The 19,070-nt window shown below is 38.3% G+C and overlaps 1 protein-coding gene across 1 annotated transcript in view; it reads left to right on the top strand.

Annotated features, from left to right (window-relative positions):
• norpA (no receptor potential A) overlaps positions 1 to 19,070 on the top strand; it is a 159,946-nt gene that overhangs the window by 62,384 nt on the left and 78,492 nt on the right. Inside the window, exons 5-9 of the mRNA XM_067155832.2 lie at positions 1,224 to 1,303; positions 9,513 to 9,749; positions 13,961 to 14,127; positions 16,865 to 17,075; positions 18,903 to 18,996. Coding sequence (XP_067011933.2) covers positions 1,224 to 1,303; positions 9,513 to 9,749; positions 13,961 to 14,127; positions 16,865 to 17,075; positions 18,903 to 18,996 — 789 coding nt within the window. The remainder of the gene's footprint in view (positions 1 to 1,223; positions 1,304 to 9,512; positions 9,750 to 13,960; positions 14,128 to 16,864; positions 17,076 to 18,902; positions 18,997 to 19,070) is intronic.

Below are 19,070 nucleotides of genomic sequence, written 5' to 3'. Positions count from 1 at the left end.
TAATATACTTCCAAATTGATATCCACGGCAGTGACGACACCATCATAACTTAATCTACAGCAGATTTTAAACAATGTAGTTACAGTTTCATCCGGTGCAGCTTTGTGATAGTACAGTCATGATTTTCACAAAAATACACTGGGACTATTTGGTTTTTACTTAAAAAGCCTAATCTAATCAGCAAAATATAACTGGTATTTTACCGTCGCTGAAGTTGTGTAGTTTCATTCTCATACTGAGTGTGCGTGCATCAACGACAAACGAGGGAAAATATTTTTCACGACGTATAACACACGTTATATTCATGAAGAATGTCACAGAACTCACGAAACCTTCACCTATAATCCAAGAGGAACACCACAAAAATTCACTCTATACCACCGTCACAGACAACCAAATACAAAATTCTTTTACTTCGTGCTTAAATTTGTGTTCATGCTGGGCAATCTAAATATTTTTCTGCGGCTATCGGAACATATACTCTGCACGTGCCATCAATAAATTGCTTGAAAAAAGTCTATACATGCCGAAACCTAAAATATATTCTTCTATGTTACAGTTGATTTCATATAGTGGCTCTATTTTTATTAGCAAGACGATGTGCAAGTGGCTATACTGTTCAGATGTTGATATTTTTCTTGCAGTCTCTAGCGTGTGGCGCTGAAGACTTCGAGTGCCAAGTATTTAAACTAACACCCCATACCTAAGGTAGCTGGTCTGTCACCGTAAACTGCAGTCGGGGAAGGGCCTACAGCTCTGCCCATCTCCCAGGACAAGGAAGCTTCAAGTGCATGTGTCACCCAAGCGACCTTAAATTTTGCTGGGGTAACTCTCTTTTGCTCCGGCAAGGAAACCAGCTCGCTGGAGAAATTGAACTGCGGTAGTGCGAGCGGATTGTCGAGACAGCTGTACTTGGCTTGGCTTAGATGTTCGCAATTTTTTAAAAAATTATAAAAAGCGTTTTAAGAATAATTAGAAAATGTTAATACAAATTTCTTTACCGCAACATCGCTGGGGTAGATGGAGTTCATTGCACGCCACTGGGTGATCATCTTAAATTCATGGTTGACTTATCTGGGTCAATATGGTACTTAAGACAATCCTTGGTGAAGGTAATTACTGAGAGAATACTATTGTATGTTTTTTGCTGTGTATTTTACATAGCATGAATGCTAAAAGCATGCCCATCTGTTGCATGGCCTGTTGTGTGTCTGTTGGGGTAGACATGGAAAGAGGGCTTACGCACCGTCACCCACAGCAACAAGATCAACAATACCTGTGTCACCACCAACCTCATGAAACAGTAAGTACTACGTTACACATTTATTTCCTCTTCTAATTATAGTTAAATACTTCAGAGTTCCATGATAAATACAGGCTTTATTTGACCAATTAGATTGTTGATCATATCCAAATGACAGTGTGTTTTAACCTTTTTTGGAGCACCCCTTGTGAGGCACATTCTCCATTGAGGGTGGTCAGAATCAGCCATGAATGAGAAACTGTGTGTTATTTGGTGGAGGATAGTGTTCATTTTGGTTGCAGGGATGTTGGGAATAGCACAAATACCCAGTCCCCAAGCCAAAGGAATTCACCATTTTTTAAAGAAACTCCCTTTCCGAGCTCGATAGCTGTATTTGTTTAAGTACAGCCAGTATCCAGTATTGTAGAGATTGTGGGTTCGAATCCCACTGTCGACAGCCCTGAAGATGGTTTCCCATTTTCACACCAGGCAGGTGTGGGGCTGTACCTTAATTAAGGCCTAGGCCACTTCCTTTCCACTCATAGCCCTTTCCTGTCCCATCGTCGCCATATGACATATCTTTTTCGGTGCAACATAAACAACTTGTAAAAAAATTAGTCCCTTGATCCAGCCAGGAATCGAAGCCGTGGATCAAAGGCCAAGACACTGACCTCTCAGCTGTGGAACCAGTGAATTGGAACATGACAGCAGCATACAAATTTGATGTTTCTTTTGATTATGTATGCAACAAACCCTTCATTTTTCATAATAGCTAATAAATGTTCTCCTTTCTCTTTTATAAGTAGCATTACAGGGTATGGCATGGATTTTACAAGCTTTCAGCTCATATTCTGAAGTTTATCATAATGATACAACTCTCCAACTAGAGCAGGCAAATAGCCCTCATGTTTTCTATTGTGTTAGTATCATAGAAGTTCCCTGGCCACTCTGGCAGACAAATGTTCTACACAAATATTGAACAATTTCTTCATTTTCTTTGGAGGGTGGTAAGGAGCAGAGTCTTGCTGAACAATTCCAGCACAATGTGGAAAACCCTTTCTGCCACTCACACAAAGTACTCTCCTTTCCAGTATTTGAATGTGTTGGTCACTCTATCATGCTATTGACTACCATGAAGTGTCCCTGACCTTTTATGAGTGAAACACACTCAAAACATCATCTTCACAGTATGTTTTACAGGCTATTACAATTTCACCGAATTTGTCAGCTCAATCTTTGCTTGGCACATGAACCCTTGACCTTGCACTTCAGGGTGATTTCCATGAGAGCAACTTTCTTCCAGTGTTCTGTTATTCTATCCTGATAACTACATGCTCACAAGAGATATGTACATTTTTCCTGATAGATGTTTAAAAAAAAAAAAAAAAAAAAGCTTGCAGGCTTTCCTTCAATCTTCTAGAAGTCTCCGATGACCATTGCTCACCTAATTTGCAAGCTTATTTCACTGTGATGATCCTAGAATTTAATTTGATTCTTCTAAGGAGAACCATTTGGCATAATTTATTTTTCCCTGCCACAGTTTCCCTTTTTCTTTGGTAGTATTGACTGAGTCTCTGTGCCACTGAATAATTTAAGCAGTGCCTACTGTGACATAGTATTTAGTAGCTCTCTCTCTTTGCATCATAAAAATATTGTTTCAGTAATGCTACAGTCGCACTATGCTCCCGTATCTATTGAAGCCAGATATTTACAAACCTTGGAAGGCAACCTCACCGAGCGAGTTGACCGTGCGGTTAGAGTCGCGTAGCTGTGAGCTTGCATTCGGGAGATTGTGGCTTCAAATCCCACCGTCGGCAGCCCTGACGATGATTTTCGGAGTTTTCCCATTTTCACACCAGGCAAATACTAGGGCTGCACCTTGATTAAGGCCACGGTCGCTACTTTCCGAATCCTAGCCCTTTCCCATCCTTGTGTTGCCAAAAACCTTTGATGTGTTAATGCGACGTTAAACCAATACAGGAAAAAAAAACCTTAAAATTCCTCGAAAGTATAGGACTTGCAAATAAATGCACTTTTTGTAACCGTTATTTGACTGATTGCATAAATAATAATAATAATAATAATGATAATGATGATGATGATATCAACAGGTTAGGAAACATGACAACTACAGAATGGATGTGGAAAGCGGCATGGAACCCTGAGAGGTAATGGAGCGTAGTCTTTTGCTATGAAAGAACATGGAGAAGGTAATTGCCTTGGATTACATTTATTTAGAAAAAGAAAAATCAGAAACTAAAAATTGAAAGAGCTTTACAAAGGGAAATCAGTGTTATTAAGCATGCCTGCAGACATGCACGCCTTGCTGAAAGAATTTTAATCACTGAATTTGAATCTATAAAAACACTAATCTGACGATACATGTCGACTAAAATGAGGATAAAATATAGAAATAAAACCAAACACAGAAGTACAGTAAACTTGCATCACTATCTAAAACTCTTCATTTAATGTGCATAGATTTTCTGTACTTACGCAAGGTGGCACAGAAATACCAGGTGGGCGAACCTGAGTGATAATTACAACATTATAGAAAGTTAAGAAAAATGTTATTGCCTCCGAACAAATTGTATATGATCTTAGCTGAAAACCTAAGTCATTTCAACAAATTTAGCGGTGAAGGTGAAACTCGAGGGCAAACTCCTGTGTAAGAAAAGGATCAATTATCACATTTGAATGAAGTTAAAAACCAAAATAAACTTGCAAACGGTGTTTACGCTGCGACCGGGTTTCCCAGGAGGGGACCGAAGGATGAGCATGTCCGCTCGCTAAGATGGTCAGATGATCAAAGACACAGATCCTACCTCGCTGCCACCGAAGAAGCGGAGTGAGATCGAGAAACAGGAAATTGTGCAATCATCAAAGAGAACCAATCAGAATACAGAATTCACATTCGACTTTCACATTCACCAATTATATTTACTCTTATTTTCTCCAATCAGAAGTCTCTTCTTTCTTGCTGACACAGTGATAATAAATGTTTGAGAAAAGTCTTCACTTACGCAACAGGAAACTCGCTTCCAGAACTGCACATGTAGTATAGTATGTTTCATAATTTTGACAAAAAATGAAAATATTAAAATTCAGATTAATTATAATTTTGATACAACCCACAAATAAGAGTTTCTAAAACTAAATTTAAAATAATCTGGATAGGCCCAGGTTTGAGATAGAAATGATTATTCCAAGTCCAAAAGTGCAAACAAAATAAAATCTTATACAAGAAAAATAATTTTTAATAAAATAAGAAGTTTCAATCCATTCACACTGCTGTCTTTATACTGCCACACTTTTAATTTAAAACAATCATTGGACAGAGCAATTGCAGTTCAGTTGATCAATCAACAAACAGTGCTTAGAAAGCATAGGGTCTTAAGGATAAGCAATGTGTAGAACACTGTTGCCAAACTCTGACATAGAATTTAGTAGTTGTTGCTCTTTGTGTCATAAAAATATTGTGCCAAATATTGGAAATATTATAAAATTTTTAAAAAAAAAAGAAGCCTTGGTCCAATTAATTTGCATTGGAATGTAAACATTTTCCTCATCTTATAATCACATCTAGCACTGCAACTTCTTTTGCTTTCACAGCTCTTGCCTTGCAATTATTGAACCAACCCAGGTTGTGTTACAGTTTACAACCCTGATCCATCAGTCTCACATAACCTATGGTGGTGGCAATTGTTGGAAAGGGTAAAACAATGAGGTTATCATTACTTCTTAACATCACTTATTGAAGAATGAATGTAAAAGGTAAAGAAAGATAAGTACCATAAAAGGCAGAAAATGAAGTGGTTTCTTTATGCATATTTTGCATATTATCTGTTACTTTATCATCATGTCTGCTTCACTGTTCAAATAAGGGCTTTTCATTTGTTTACCTCTCCTCATTAGATATAACTGTTGTGCAGTTAATTGGGTAGTCGTGAAAGTTACAGGATCAAATTATGGCTTATCTGATCAGCAATTAAGGGGGACTGACCAAAAATTACATGTTGATAAGCTTAACTGACATATTAAAGAACCTAATTCAGGGTAATATTGTTACATTGGTATGTCTTAAAACCATTCACCAATCACTAACATAATGAAGAAGAAAAGAATCGCGTATTTCTTTCACATCTTGCAACTGCCAGAAAACAGGATTTCATGACAACTAGTGATGGAAAATCTTGGAAAGAAGCCAGGAGGACAATGGATCCACGAAATTCAGCAAGATCTCAAAGCAGTTGGACTTGAGAAAGCAGATGAAGAGAAAACAAAAATAAAATTAACACCTTTCTTATGACTGACAAATTTTCGGCAGGAATGAAACACATGTGATAAATCTCATTAGACCGTATTGAAGATAATGTATTAAGTTAAAAACTTTTTATTACCACCTATTCAATACAAAAATAATGCACTCAATTATTTATAAAAGGAATGAAACATACAAGGGCTATAGAGATTTCATATGAATTGAGAAGATATGTGAAAGAATGAAAAAGTACTGGGCAGTTTGAAGAAGAGGAACTGAACAGGGAACAACTCGAATGGTCCAGTGTGAGCAATAAAGTTAAATAATAATAATAATAATGATACACATAATAGGAAGTTATTTAGGGACAAAATGCAGCAGAAACACTCTTTTACCTGAATAAACAATCAAAGACTGACAGACTTCAGAAAATTGAAAGGAGGATTGGAAGAACCTGTATCAACAAAAAATATCAGAAAGATGGACAGTGGCGGTTAATACCTAACAAAGTCGTGTACAAAGAGCTAGAACCTATTACAGATACTATGCGTAAGAGGAGACTGGGATTCTTTGGACATATCATGAGGATGCAGGACTCGAGACTTCTGAAACAACTAGTACAACACAATCTCGTCTCAAAAAATACCACAACAGGATGTAAATGGATCAGAGAAGTAAGAGAGGATCTGAAGGAAATAGGCCTTACAACAGAAGACACCAAAAATAAGATAAAATTGAATACAAAACTCAAGAATACAAACCTCCGCTTTACCCTTGCACAAAACAAACCAACAACACGCACATTTTCAACTGAGGAAAGGGCACGAAGATCGGAGCGTCTGAAGAAGTACTGGGAGGACCGCAAAGCCCGAACAATCCCTTCAAAGAGACCTGAACGACGGACTGACTAAAGTGATCCTATGTGGTCATAAAAGAAGAACAATAAAGAAAGAAAAAAATGAAAGCAGCCACATAATACTGAACAGGTCCGGAGACTGATCAGAATGAACGAAACAGATGTGGGCGGAGAGGAAGAAGGAATATAGCAAGAATTGAAGTATTGATTTAACGTGCTCTGTAAAAGTGCTATTCGATTAAATAAATAAGTTAATAATAATAATAATAATAGCAATACAACATCATCATTCATATTTGTGGGGGATATTCTTATTCATCTTTCCCTGCTATAGTGCTGGACCATTTCACTTCAAATGGCTGTTATCTGAAAATACCTATCAGCCTGGGCCCAATATATGGAAAGCTGTCATAAGCCAAGGCAAGGTATGAGTGATAGAGGAGTAACACTTGTGTAAAAAATGAAACCTTGGTCTAACTGTCTCAGCTAGTAGAACCTCCTTGCTCCTTGCCAGGGTGCGGTGAAGACCTAAACAGTTGACACGGCGGAAAAATGGACTTTGTTATGATGAGTGAGTTGGAAGATGCTGTTGCTAGATGGTCTGGCTATAAAATTGCAAAGTGGATATTTCAGAGCTTATAGTAGTCTCATGCACTTTTGGTGCTCCGTCTTGTGCTATCTGTGTTGCCGTGAAAGATTCTGAAATCATTATGTGCAGGTCACATTTTGGCAAGCTGAGATCCACCGTAAAGTCATGCCTGTAACATTTTTTTCTTCCTGTTCATCTGAAAGGAGGATGGGATAAGGATCAGAATGAATAAATGACAGTAGGAAGTGCTGGCAAGAAATGGAAATTAAAGGATTGAAAGCAGATTGGCAACAAAATTTCCCTTCACAGTGCCGAAGCTTGCCTTCCATGCTGGAGAAACATCCTGATTTTTATCAGCCTGGAGCGATGTGGATGCCCTCAACAGAATCTGGACTAGTCATGGAACGTGTGGATGCTCTGCATAAATGGAGCGGAAATCCTCCTCCTCTGAAAGGACGAGTATGAAAGGTGTTTTGTGCAGTGGAAAAAAAAATGTTTGAACAAATGTATTAGTGTTAAAGGAGAGTATTTCAAACATTTATAACTCAAAAAAATAAATTTTATATTTAAAAGTTATGGTGTGTGATTATTTTTGGGTCCCCTATCATATTTTAGGAAAAAAATACTTGTACGATATACAATATACCTTAACCAAAAACCAGTGACTAATTAGCAAGGATTCTTGTTCATTACAATTGAAAGTCGAGGTTTTCAATCCACCGCACAGCTTCTGGAGTTGCCATAAGGAATTCCTCTTAACTCTTCATTGTCAGTGCAGATCATTGTATATATAGTAGTGTGAACTTGTATAAATGTACATAATTATAATTCCACATCAAGCCTATTCATTATAACATTTAGCATGCTCCAAATAAGGAGCAAGTCTACAGAAAATTTATTTCTATGTATTTTGTGAAAGATCTCACAAAAATAAACTTTTTAGTTGTGTTATATATTGTTTGCTTCTTGTATACAACAATGAGCCCACTGCCACACTGAGGCAAAATGTTGGTAATTTCTCAAATGCAAAAACCTAAAGACCTTGGATATTTTAGTGGTATATCAGACTTGTGCTTTGGGAGTGGCGGCTCCATCGTTAAACAATAGCCTAAAAATGTGTGATGGTATACCAAGAACACCCCAACCTGGCAGGAACTGGACAAGGGGAAATGAAAATGATGATGATCAATTGAATCATAAAAGCAGCTCTTTCAGAGCTTTCTGGCAAACACAGGTCCAACCATTCGACTTCTCCAGCTTAATGTCCAAAATATTTTCAAGGCAAATTATGCCTCCCTGTCTAAATTTTTCAGAAGAGCATCTGATTTATGAAATGATCTTTAAATGTGATATATAATGATTTGAAGGTAAGAGGTGTGATGAAAGTGCTACAAGGAGTTGGAGGATAGGGGACTTTCATTCTCAAAGGCATGCAGACTTTGTGCTGGAAAAGAGTCTTAACATGAAAATGTAATCTATGTATGTATTTTTAAGATCATTGGTAACTGTAGTAAGTTATCTCTCAATGATGAAATATCAGTAGGGTAATTTGAGGTGCAAGATAAAGTCAAGAAATTCCTGGCTTGATCTCTTAAATAGTTCACTATGTAGTCATTATTAGCGGCCGAAGACTAGTCCCGTTTTGAGGCTAGATATTGATTCTAATGGCACTGTCACGATTAGATTCATTCCAGAAAGTTATTTTCTTGCAGTGTGTTCAAAAAGAGACTGCTATTTGGTTTGAATTTCCTCTACTACCATCTAAAATCTTTGGCCTTTCAGCTGCATTCTCAGTTTTGGGAATAGGAAGAAGTTGCAGGGTGCAGGGTTGGATGAATAGGGATGATGTGGTACCAGGGTCGTGATATTCTAGGCTAAAAATTGTCTAATCAGAAGAGCCAATGGACAGGTACATTGTCATGGTGAGAATGAACCACATATTGTTTCATCATTGATCATATCACTTCCTACTCACACCCTCTTATAGACAGAATTCAGCATAAAAAGTAGCATTAACTGTTTGATTGTCTGATGGACTTTTGTGATAGTTTATGGTGCTGAAGTGGACTCTGCGCGACCATGGCACAAACCATCAGTGGATGTTCTGTTCCCTTTAAAGGGGGAAAATCACTTAAATGTTTGGGAACCTCCCATAGCCAATTCCCCAAAAGCCATCTTCAGTTTTTTATAACATTCTGAAGCTCTTTTCCCTAGCTTGAAGCTGAAATTTTATGTAAAAACTCTGGTCACATAAATCCTGCTTTTCACTTCTAACAGAGAGCACGTACAGTAGTTACAAGTGGAGTGACACTTCCAATGCACAGTGCAATGTGGTTTCTAGCACATTGACTCATTATAGTACAGTTTTTGGACAATGTTCCATTCAAGTGCGGAAAATACAGCTCTGGTATTAAATGACTAGACCTTGTGCATTGAAATTAGATTTTCAAAATCTGGTAGATATGCATTTAGATTATTTACAATCCTAGCATTAAGTGAATGTGTAGGATGTTTTGTTTTTACCCTCTGTATTGTGTTGATAGATGAGTCTTCTCTCTTTCAGTTGGATGCGACTTGGTTTCCTTGTAAACCCAAAAGGTAAAGTACCTGTCAAGGTTGTTGCCAAGACCTTTGCTTCTGGTAAGACAGAGAAGATGGTGTACCAGTGTTTGTCTGATCTTGGATTGCCCAGTGATAAAAATGATGTCATTGAGCCAGCTGACTTTACGTTTGAGAAGTTCTACGAGCTATATCACAAGATCTGCCCTCGAAACGACATTGAGGAGCTCTTCCAATCCATGTAAGTATGTTTTAAGAAGCGAATTATTATTTAAATGGCCTTTTATGAGAGTCCATAACGAAGTAGGTTGATTACTGGATCCTTTGGTGGTTGTTATTATGATCTTCACAGTCCTCTGTTCACATATTTTCCTGCCCATTTCATGGTCAAGACAGTTATGGGAAGCTGCACTCGGCATTAAACCTGATGTGTTTTGAGCAACAACCAGTAGTTATTCTAATGGCATACTGCGTTGTCATGCCAGGTTCTGTACGTGATGCAAGTGTGTAGATATGAGACGTAGTGCCTCAGATTGTCTTCAAGTCATAAATATAATACTGTATTTCAAAGGTGATTTGATCAACTGCAGAATACTTTTTCTGGGATGATGTAAATATAAGGACCATTCAAAAAGAAACAAGCCGTAGATTATAAAATGAAAACCTGTACTGTTATTTCGGCACTATTGAGGCACTTGTCCCACTGTGACACAAGGTGGTTAATGGCCATCTTGTAAAATTCCTGGGGCTGCGTTTTGAACCAGTTCTGAACGTACTACTTGACATCTTCGTCCAAGGTAAATCGCTTGTCTCTCAGAGCCTTCCTTAGCTCATCTTGGATTTTTTGGGTTGCGGCGACCCTGCATGCTTCCACTGGGAACTTTGTCATTTTGATTTTGGTTCGAAGTGATGACACCGTGTCTTATCTCCAGCGACCACTCGTGACAGGAACTCATCTCCTTCCTTGGCATAGCGCAGCAGATGTTCAAGAGAGAGGTCCATTCGACATGCTTCCTGTGATGGTTGAATACTGTGAGGCACCCATTGGGCGCACTTTTAGCAAAATTTCAATCTGTCCTTAATAATGGCGTGAACACTTCCGACACTCACTCCAACCTCTGCGGCCTCCATGACTCTCCCTTCTTACATAATGAGGGCATCCACATGCTGGACAATGGCATTGGTAATGTGGTGTGGCGTTGCAGACCATGCATCATCGGCCAATAACATCCGTCCTTCCCTGAATCGCTTGTGCCACGCCATGACCTTGCAACGGACATGCAGTGTTCTCCGTACACTTGTGCCATTCTTCGATGAATTTTCGTTCCCCTCACTCCTCCTGCTGTCAGGAAATTCTCTACACCCCCTTTGCTCTTCTTTTGGAGCCTCCATTTCACTGTCAGTACAATTGTGTACAGTTGACGATCAATGGATGTGCGTGCTCATTCTGTCGTAATGTAGTGTGCACCCATGTCCATCCATGGGCGAGTTTAGGATCTCAGCATTCTTATAGAGACCGCACCTTCTTCCACAGGCAATTTCATTATGATCCTTCTAGCGGTTTTCATTTTATAGCCTCCGGCTTGTTTCTTTTTGAGTGGCCCTCATACAAAGATAATATTAAAAAATAATAATTTTCTCATTAATGATTTATTGCTAAAAGCTAATAACATCTGAGGTAAGACTTCTGCTAACGTTGTTATATGTTACAGTGTTCAGTGTTATCTCTGAATTTAACCAAAACTCTGCTTCAGTTTCACCTCATACATACCTAGTTATACTTCCCCTTAAAACGTTAATTGCCACCGTAATCGCACTACGAATACAAATTGCGACCAGCAGCATGCATTGTGAGTCATCATACATTATTAAACACAACATACCTCAACAGTTGAATCCAGTGGGACTACCTGGCAAGTCGACTTCTTAGCCTCTTGACACAGAGGTGACATGGTTGATTTATTTTTTTAGCACTTGCTTTTAGTTCTGAGAATTCATCTCTTAGAGAAATGATGTTTCAAGAGTGACTACATGACATCACTTTCCCCCTCTTTCATGTTAACAGTGCTTGTACTGGACTTTAGAATAGAATAGAATATATTTATTTATCACCTACAGAATGTCCCAGTTACAGATGATGTAATAGAAAATTAAATAAAAAATAAAATAAAAAATAAAATAATTAAATTAAATAAAAAATAAATAAAATAATACACATACAAATATACATATATATACAGACAGATATAAATCCGCACATGTTTCCTACAGATTATTCACGTAATTTACAAAATTATGATGTTCCATCCTTGAGAAGAACTTCACGAATTGCAGTGGAAGGGTGGTGAAAAATGTCGAGGCGCCCTTCCAGCTGATTTATTGTTCTAAGAGCTTGCATGAGCCAATAATTTTCATGCGCAACCATCCTACATTTGGGCAGGTGGAATGTACATTTCTGCCTTGTTCGTCTGCTTGGAACATGAAGTGGGATTAACCCCAGTATAGCCGGACAGTCCACTTACTCTTCAAGCATTTAATCGCTAACATTGCGTTCGCACATTTTCGGCGCGTTGCCAGCGTATTCATTCCAAGAATATTTACAAACTCTTCATACCTGCTTGAAGAGAGTGGCATGCCCAGGAATACGAAACTAATACACTTAATGAACCTTATTTGTACTCTCTCGTGATGGTGTATGTGGCCTTTCTGATACGGGAGCCACACCTCAAACCATACTCGAGACAGGGTCTTACCAGGGAACGAAACAGTGTTTTGACATATGAAATATTACTGAAATCTATTCAATTCCTTTTGACCCACCCCAGGAGTCTGGAAGATTTCTTTATAATATCATCGATGTGCTTCTCAAAGAATAAGCCGCCGGGCTGAGTGGCTCAGACGGCCTTCTAACCCCAACTTGGCAGGTTCGATCCTGGCTCAGTCCGGTGGTATTTGAAGGTGCTCAAATACGACAGCCCCGTGTCGGTAGATTTACTGGCACGTAAAAGAACTCCTGCGGGACTAAATTCCGGCACCTCGGCGTCTCCGAAGACCTTAAAAAGTAGTTAGTGGGACGTAAAGCAAATAACATTATTATTATTATTAAAGAATAAGCCATTCCTGTTACTAAGAATTACACCTAGATCATTAAACTCCTCCACACGATTTAAACTTTCTCCATTGATTTTATATCTGTAAAATACAGGTGTTAATTTCCGAGTAAATGACATGACACCACACTTGAATTTATTCACTTTAAGGGACCACTTATCACACCACTCGCATATTTGCTTCAGATCCTCTTGTAGATAATCGCCATCACTATCTTTTTCTATGACTTTGTATAGTTTCAAGTCATCAGTGTACAAGAGACATTCACTACTCTGAACGACTGTAGTAATATCATTTAGGAACAAAACAAATAGAAAAGGCCCTAACAGTGATCCCTGTGGGACGCCAGATGAAGGTTCATAGGGGTTAGAGATCAAACCCTCGGACTTGACAAAACATATTCTTAGCAACATGTTTGATACACATATATGACTATAATGCACAACATTTTCAAGAAGTATATTTTTTCTAGTAACAGTAGTATTGAAGTACCTCCCAACTGGGATGAAGAAACAGACTGAACTGAAATACTAATACTTTGTTACAGTAAACGGAGATATCTGATCATTGCATTAGAAGGTGATGAAGGATATAGATGAGTAACACTTGCCAGTTTGTTATAAATAATGCTGACAGGAGAAACATAACACCGTATGTCTTGTGGACTTTTAATGTCCAGTCATCTCTTAATATTAAACAGGCTTTACGTCAGAGACTGTTGAAGATAAAACTACAGGGTTTATACCAGTCCCTTTTGTAGAACTGTCTCTGTATTCGTAGGTCTTTGTAAAAACTTTTGTTTGTGGTGTACATCTATATTGGAGTGTGAAAGCAGGTGGTTAGGAAAACAAAAGAAGGAAAGGGTAAGAAACAGTGGAAGTGTAGACATGGAGGAGAAAAAAATCTAACAAATTGGAAAGGTATGAAAAGTGATAATGAAGTACTGAGAGAGGTAAATGACAAGTTGAGACTCATTAGCATTAATGAGAAGTTATTGGCAACCATGAACTAGAGGGGTTCACAAAGTGTAAGTGACTAGCTCGGGACAGGCAGCGACAAGTCCTGGCCATGATGATGATATTAGTTGCTCTCCATTCTTCTTATATCATTCATCTGTCTGGGCGGGGATGATACTCATAACAATGCTTTGCTGTGAGGTGGAGCTTGCCTTTCAACTGGGAAATGCAGAGGACTTCCTATTTGCGAACTCTTGGGAGGAGTATCGAAAATAAAAAGCTTAAGGTGTAATGTCCTCTAAAGCAGACCAGTACATTGACAAAACATTGTTCTATTTTCGTCTGAAGTAATTTTTTTTTTACATATTTGCCTCCTTGCTTCCAGCACAATGGGCAAGGCAGACACCATCAACATTGAACAGTTCATCAATTTCTTGAACGAGAAGCAGCGGGACCCACGTTTAAACGAGATCTTATATCCACTGTATGATGACAAACGAGCTGCTGAGATTATATCCACGTACGAACAGGACGAACAGGCTCGAGAAGAGAGTGAGTATTACTCGTTTTCGATAGGAATATATTCTCATTCTGAGCTATAGTCGCGGCCACCAAATTAGGTGAGTCAGAGAAATGATGCTTTTGCCAAGGTTATGTAGCAACTGGCAAAGAAATGTCTAACTGAACACATCATTTCGGAGCGCGAGGCAGGTTGTTCTCTCTCAAGCTTCTGATGTTACTTCATATAATGTTTCAAAACAAATTATACCATAAGCTTCAGAAAAGACCACTGATTTCAGTGGTATAACTATTTTCCATATAAACTACTTTAAATAATTATTAAAAATAAAATCTTGAATGAGTAAATTTAAATCCGTAGAATCATGTATTGAAAATTTTAGTAAGCGGCCAAGTTTTTATTTCTTCGGCCAATAAAATTTTGTCTGCGGGAAAAATGTAAAAAATCGCCCGACTTATAATTTTTATCTGAAACATATTTCCGTGAGTCTTGTAGTCTTCCTGGAAAATGACCTGGAAAGCGATCATGTAAATGTCGCTAGCTGAGGCAGTTCGGGGCGCACACGCCAGCACAGTCTGCAGGACGCCGTAAATACTTTTGGATTACATATTAATCTGTATCAGTTTCATTAAATTATAACTTTAAACATTTGAATACTATATATTGGACTGAGTAATATAGAAAAAGAACTACTTTAAAGATTAGGTTTACATTAATTTACAATGAATTAAGAATCGGTTTCTAGCTACAAGGTAGTCTAAGATTCTTAGTCACTGTCATCACTCATCTCACTGTCTGTCGAATCTTCATTTACACTAATGATGAATGGCTCCATTCTTTCATCCCTTACTATTTCCATGGCCCAATCGTCTGCTTGAAGATTTTACATGCGATTGAAGCACTTTTCCCAATCTGCAGTAGTCACACGGTCGATGGCTTCTGACGTGAGTTTTTCTATGTCCTTTATTTTGAATGTCTGGTTCCTCTCTGCCACTTCTCTCTTGACTTGAGCCCAAATCAATTCAGTTGGGTTGTATTGACACATTGTTGCAGTCAATTTTTGGCTTTTCTTGAAATATTTTAGTCGGCCAACTTCTGTACGTTTTACAATACATTCACAATTACGGATTTGGTCTAGCTGCTTCTTCTTAAGCCCTTCTAACCGACGACGCTTCAGAGGAGTTTCTTGTTTGTTTCTCACACTTACTTCGTCCTCTTCAGATAAGAGACCCAAAGAAACACCAGGCTCAACACATTCACTATACATCTTTAACTGCACTTACGGTGCGAGCTCAACAGCTGCAAGACACGGATTGACTCGAGTAAGGTGGCCTGGAGCGGATGGGCTTCAACTAGACAGCACTGCATGATCAGCGTTGCCAATCCGTGCTCGGAGGTAAGCGACTTTCGACCATATGTCGCTTCGCCATTCCCATATCTGACGACAGCGCAGTTTTCCTCGCCCGCCTAATTTGGTGGCCGTGACAATAGAGGATAATACAGACAAAATGTAAATGTGTAGCGAAGGCATACCAAAGATATGTTTTCTTTCTTTGTATACATGTACCATTTATCAAAGAGGATCATTTGAAAGCGTAGGATTCAGTTAATCGGTAATAATGTGAGCAGTTGACCATATGCTGTTTATATGATTGTGGTGGTGAAATATGTACTGTATACTGAAAACTTGTGTAGTATTTCAAAACTTGTATGGAATTATGATGTTACTGGTTTATAGTATTTTAACTTCGATTTTATATCTTCAAGTTGACATTTTGTATAATTTTCTGATTTAGTATTTTATAAACCATATTAGTTTAAGTAGGGATTTTGTGTACTATTACGAATAACTTAACACGTGATTGATATGAAGTAATACAATTCAGTCACATAACTCAGCATGTTGCTTTATCAAAACTACAACCCATTATGATGAAACAGGACATGATCCTATCAAACAGTACAGTGAATCATGGAACATCTGACCATTTTTTTTCTTGAGCACTATAGCAAGCATAGTAAATGACGGGCCGTTGGGGATCTGCAGTAAAGTCGCCATTCTTGTTTATCCCAGAGGTGTGCATTAAGATTGAGGTCAGGACTCTGTGCTGGCCAGTCCATTTCCAGAACCTTCTTGTCCACTAACCATGCACGAACAGAGCAGGGCTTATTAATACATTTATACTATCGCGGCAGCTTGTAGATACGGCAGGGGTAACAGATACCACACTCGTAGCTACAAACATTTGTCGTGACAGTCAATGCGAACTCTCTGAAAGAGATGCCTGTTCACTGTTAACTTGTTCATATGCAGTGTAACTAAAGCACAACCACTTTGAGACTTCACAACAGCACCTCATTTCGCAAGAATAACTGAGGACAGAACAGATGTTTATTGAGAGACCTTGCGCGCCAGCCATGTTTACCCCTCGCAACCACGCGACTTCTCGTCAGACGGCCATAGTATTCAGGGTTTCAAGTTTATTTGCTGATGTCAGATTGCCCGAATATTACCAGGGTTATTTCATAAAAATTTAAAACCAGATATATCTTGGGTTTTTAATTTCAGAGATTAGGGGGTTGTTAGATTTAATTTTTTTCCTCTTAATTATTTAGTCTAGAATTAAAATTCATCTTAGTGCCCTAACATTATATCTAGGAAGTGTAGACATTTGTATTTGTCATTGAAGTTTTATTAATTTTGATAATTCTTGTACAGAATTTTGCCAACAAGCCTGATGTAATATATCTGGAATTGCTTGCTTGCAGAAAAGTTGTCAAAGGATGGGTTGATTAGGTACCTGATGTCAGATGAGAATGCTCCAGTGTTCTTAGACAGGTTGGACATCTACATGGATATGGACCAGCCCCTGTCCCACTATTATATCAACAGTTCCCACAACACTTACCTCAGCGGTCGACAGTTTGGTGGCAAATCCTCTGTCGAGATGTATCGTCAGGTGCTCTTAGCAGGCTGCAGGTAATTTATCAACTTTTACTGTACAGTACCTGGCTGGCTAGCCCTGGTATTTAGCTGTGTTCTGTTAAGGTGAATGATATGCATGACTATCAAGACTATCAAAGTGATCTCTGAGTTGTTTGTTAGTAATGGAAAGGAACCAACAAAATGATTAACAAAGCTGTAAGGTAGAGGGGCCAAATTCCGTCCCCGTGCCTAATTTCGTCCCCTTAGGGATTTTCAGTTTGCACGTTTGCTACCTAATGTTTAGCCACGCGCACACGCGTAGCCTTATCTTGTCTTGTTGTGAGAGTTGGTTATGTGCACCATGTTTAGTTTCCATGTACAAGGAGGATTCATCTTTCATGCTGAGCTGAATTAGAGCAGTATTCAAATTAAGAGCCTGTTATTCCTAGAGTGAGCACTGATATGTGTATGAAATACTGGACTGCATTTCAGTCATGTGGTGTAGTTCCTGGTGTGTAATCACAACCGTGAGGTGGTAATGCTCATAATTTTGTCCCCCTTCATTTTATTTTTCATTTATGAAGTTAATTATTATTTTCAGATGGAAAAACGCAAGCAGTGGGATAAGGAAGCTATGAAAAAGGTTAAGGCAGTGAGGGACAAGATAATGGGTTACAAATGTGCAAATAAAGTGTTTAACATTCCACGAGCAACGCTGAAGGACTGTGTTAAAAAGAATACCAAGAAAACAGTTTTCATAAATGGCCTTCAAGTAATTCACTATAGGAAAAGTGTTTGGTGAGGTTAGAAAGGAAAAATATACTGTATTAAAATTAATTGTACTTTTCATAAATTTGCTGGGGGAACAAAATTACAAACACATTTTTTTGATAGTTTAGTTTTTGTAGTGTTTATATTTATATCAAATATTGACTACCTTACATTATAACAGTTTCATTGTAACTTGCCCGTAAGTCGAGAATATATACAGTAATATTCATACCAATTTCTGGCCTTGTCCATAATATTCCTGAATTTCTACAAGTCCATATCTGCTAAGGGGTCAAAATATGGACCCCCTACCTTATATAGAAAGATAGGAGCATATATTACAGTAAGCACAAATAGAACTAATTGTGCAAAGTGGGAGCAACAAAGAGACGAGACAAGAACAAAGGTCAAAACACGAAAGGACAGGGATAATCTCAGCATCTTCATACCATGCTGTCTTGACGTAGACGAGCCCTTTCCTCATCCGTACTTCCATGTTTTCAGAGACCCTGATAAGCACATTTCTGCTTTTCTCAGCTTCATCAGGCATGCATCAGCTCCCATTGAGGGGCCACAGTGGTAGATCTTCAGTCTTTTATGTGGGAATGTAGGTTAAGAAGAAAGCCAGATAAACACAGAAAAAGGGAAGAGACAAACATGAAAACCAGTGGTAAAAGACTGGAAACATAGGAGAAACACAAATGGAAAAGTGGATGTAGACGAACAGGAATTGATGACGAGAGCCCATCATCTTGAAAATTGTCCTCATTTTCTGTGTTTTCATGTTTGTCCTAGTCTCCTTTTCTACTCTTCCCTCAATGATGTGTCATTGGGTTTATTCTGTGGTGTATTCATATTCCTATCTTTCTATATATTTCTTTATTTGACACTTGTTTGCTCCTTCCAATTTCTTACACTGACCCATTCGGTTCCTTTTCTGTGTTGCTAGTCTTTGGCACTAATTTCATTTTCTGTACATTTTCTTGGATGTAAAACTTCTGCACTTCATCGAAATTAGCTTCTTACTGCCTGATTATTCTGTTTTATAAACTTTGTAAAATCTAAGTCCAAGATATGTTTTCTTTAATTTTGAAATAATGATCTTCTCAGGTGTGTGGAACTGGATTGCTGGGATGGAACCAAAGACGATGAGGAACCCATCATTACTCACGGCAAGGCAATGTGCACAGACATCCTTTTTAAGGTAGGTATATCACATGTGGACCTGTACCATTCTGCTAGTGAATACTTGAGTATATGGTGAGAATTAAAAAAGAT

This window comes from Anabrus simplex, chromosome 11 (assembly GCF_040414725.1).
Source record: "Anabrus simplex isolate iqAnaSimp1 chromosome 11, ASM4041472v1, whole genome shotgun sequence".
Classification (NCBI taxonomy): domain Eukaryota; kingdom Metazoa; phylum Arthropoda; class Insecta; order Orthoptera; family Tettigoniidae; genus Anabrus; species Anabrus simplex.
Note: the sequence above shows the minus strand (reverse complement) of the source record. Positions and strands in the feature narration are given on the sequence as shown.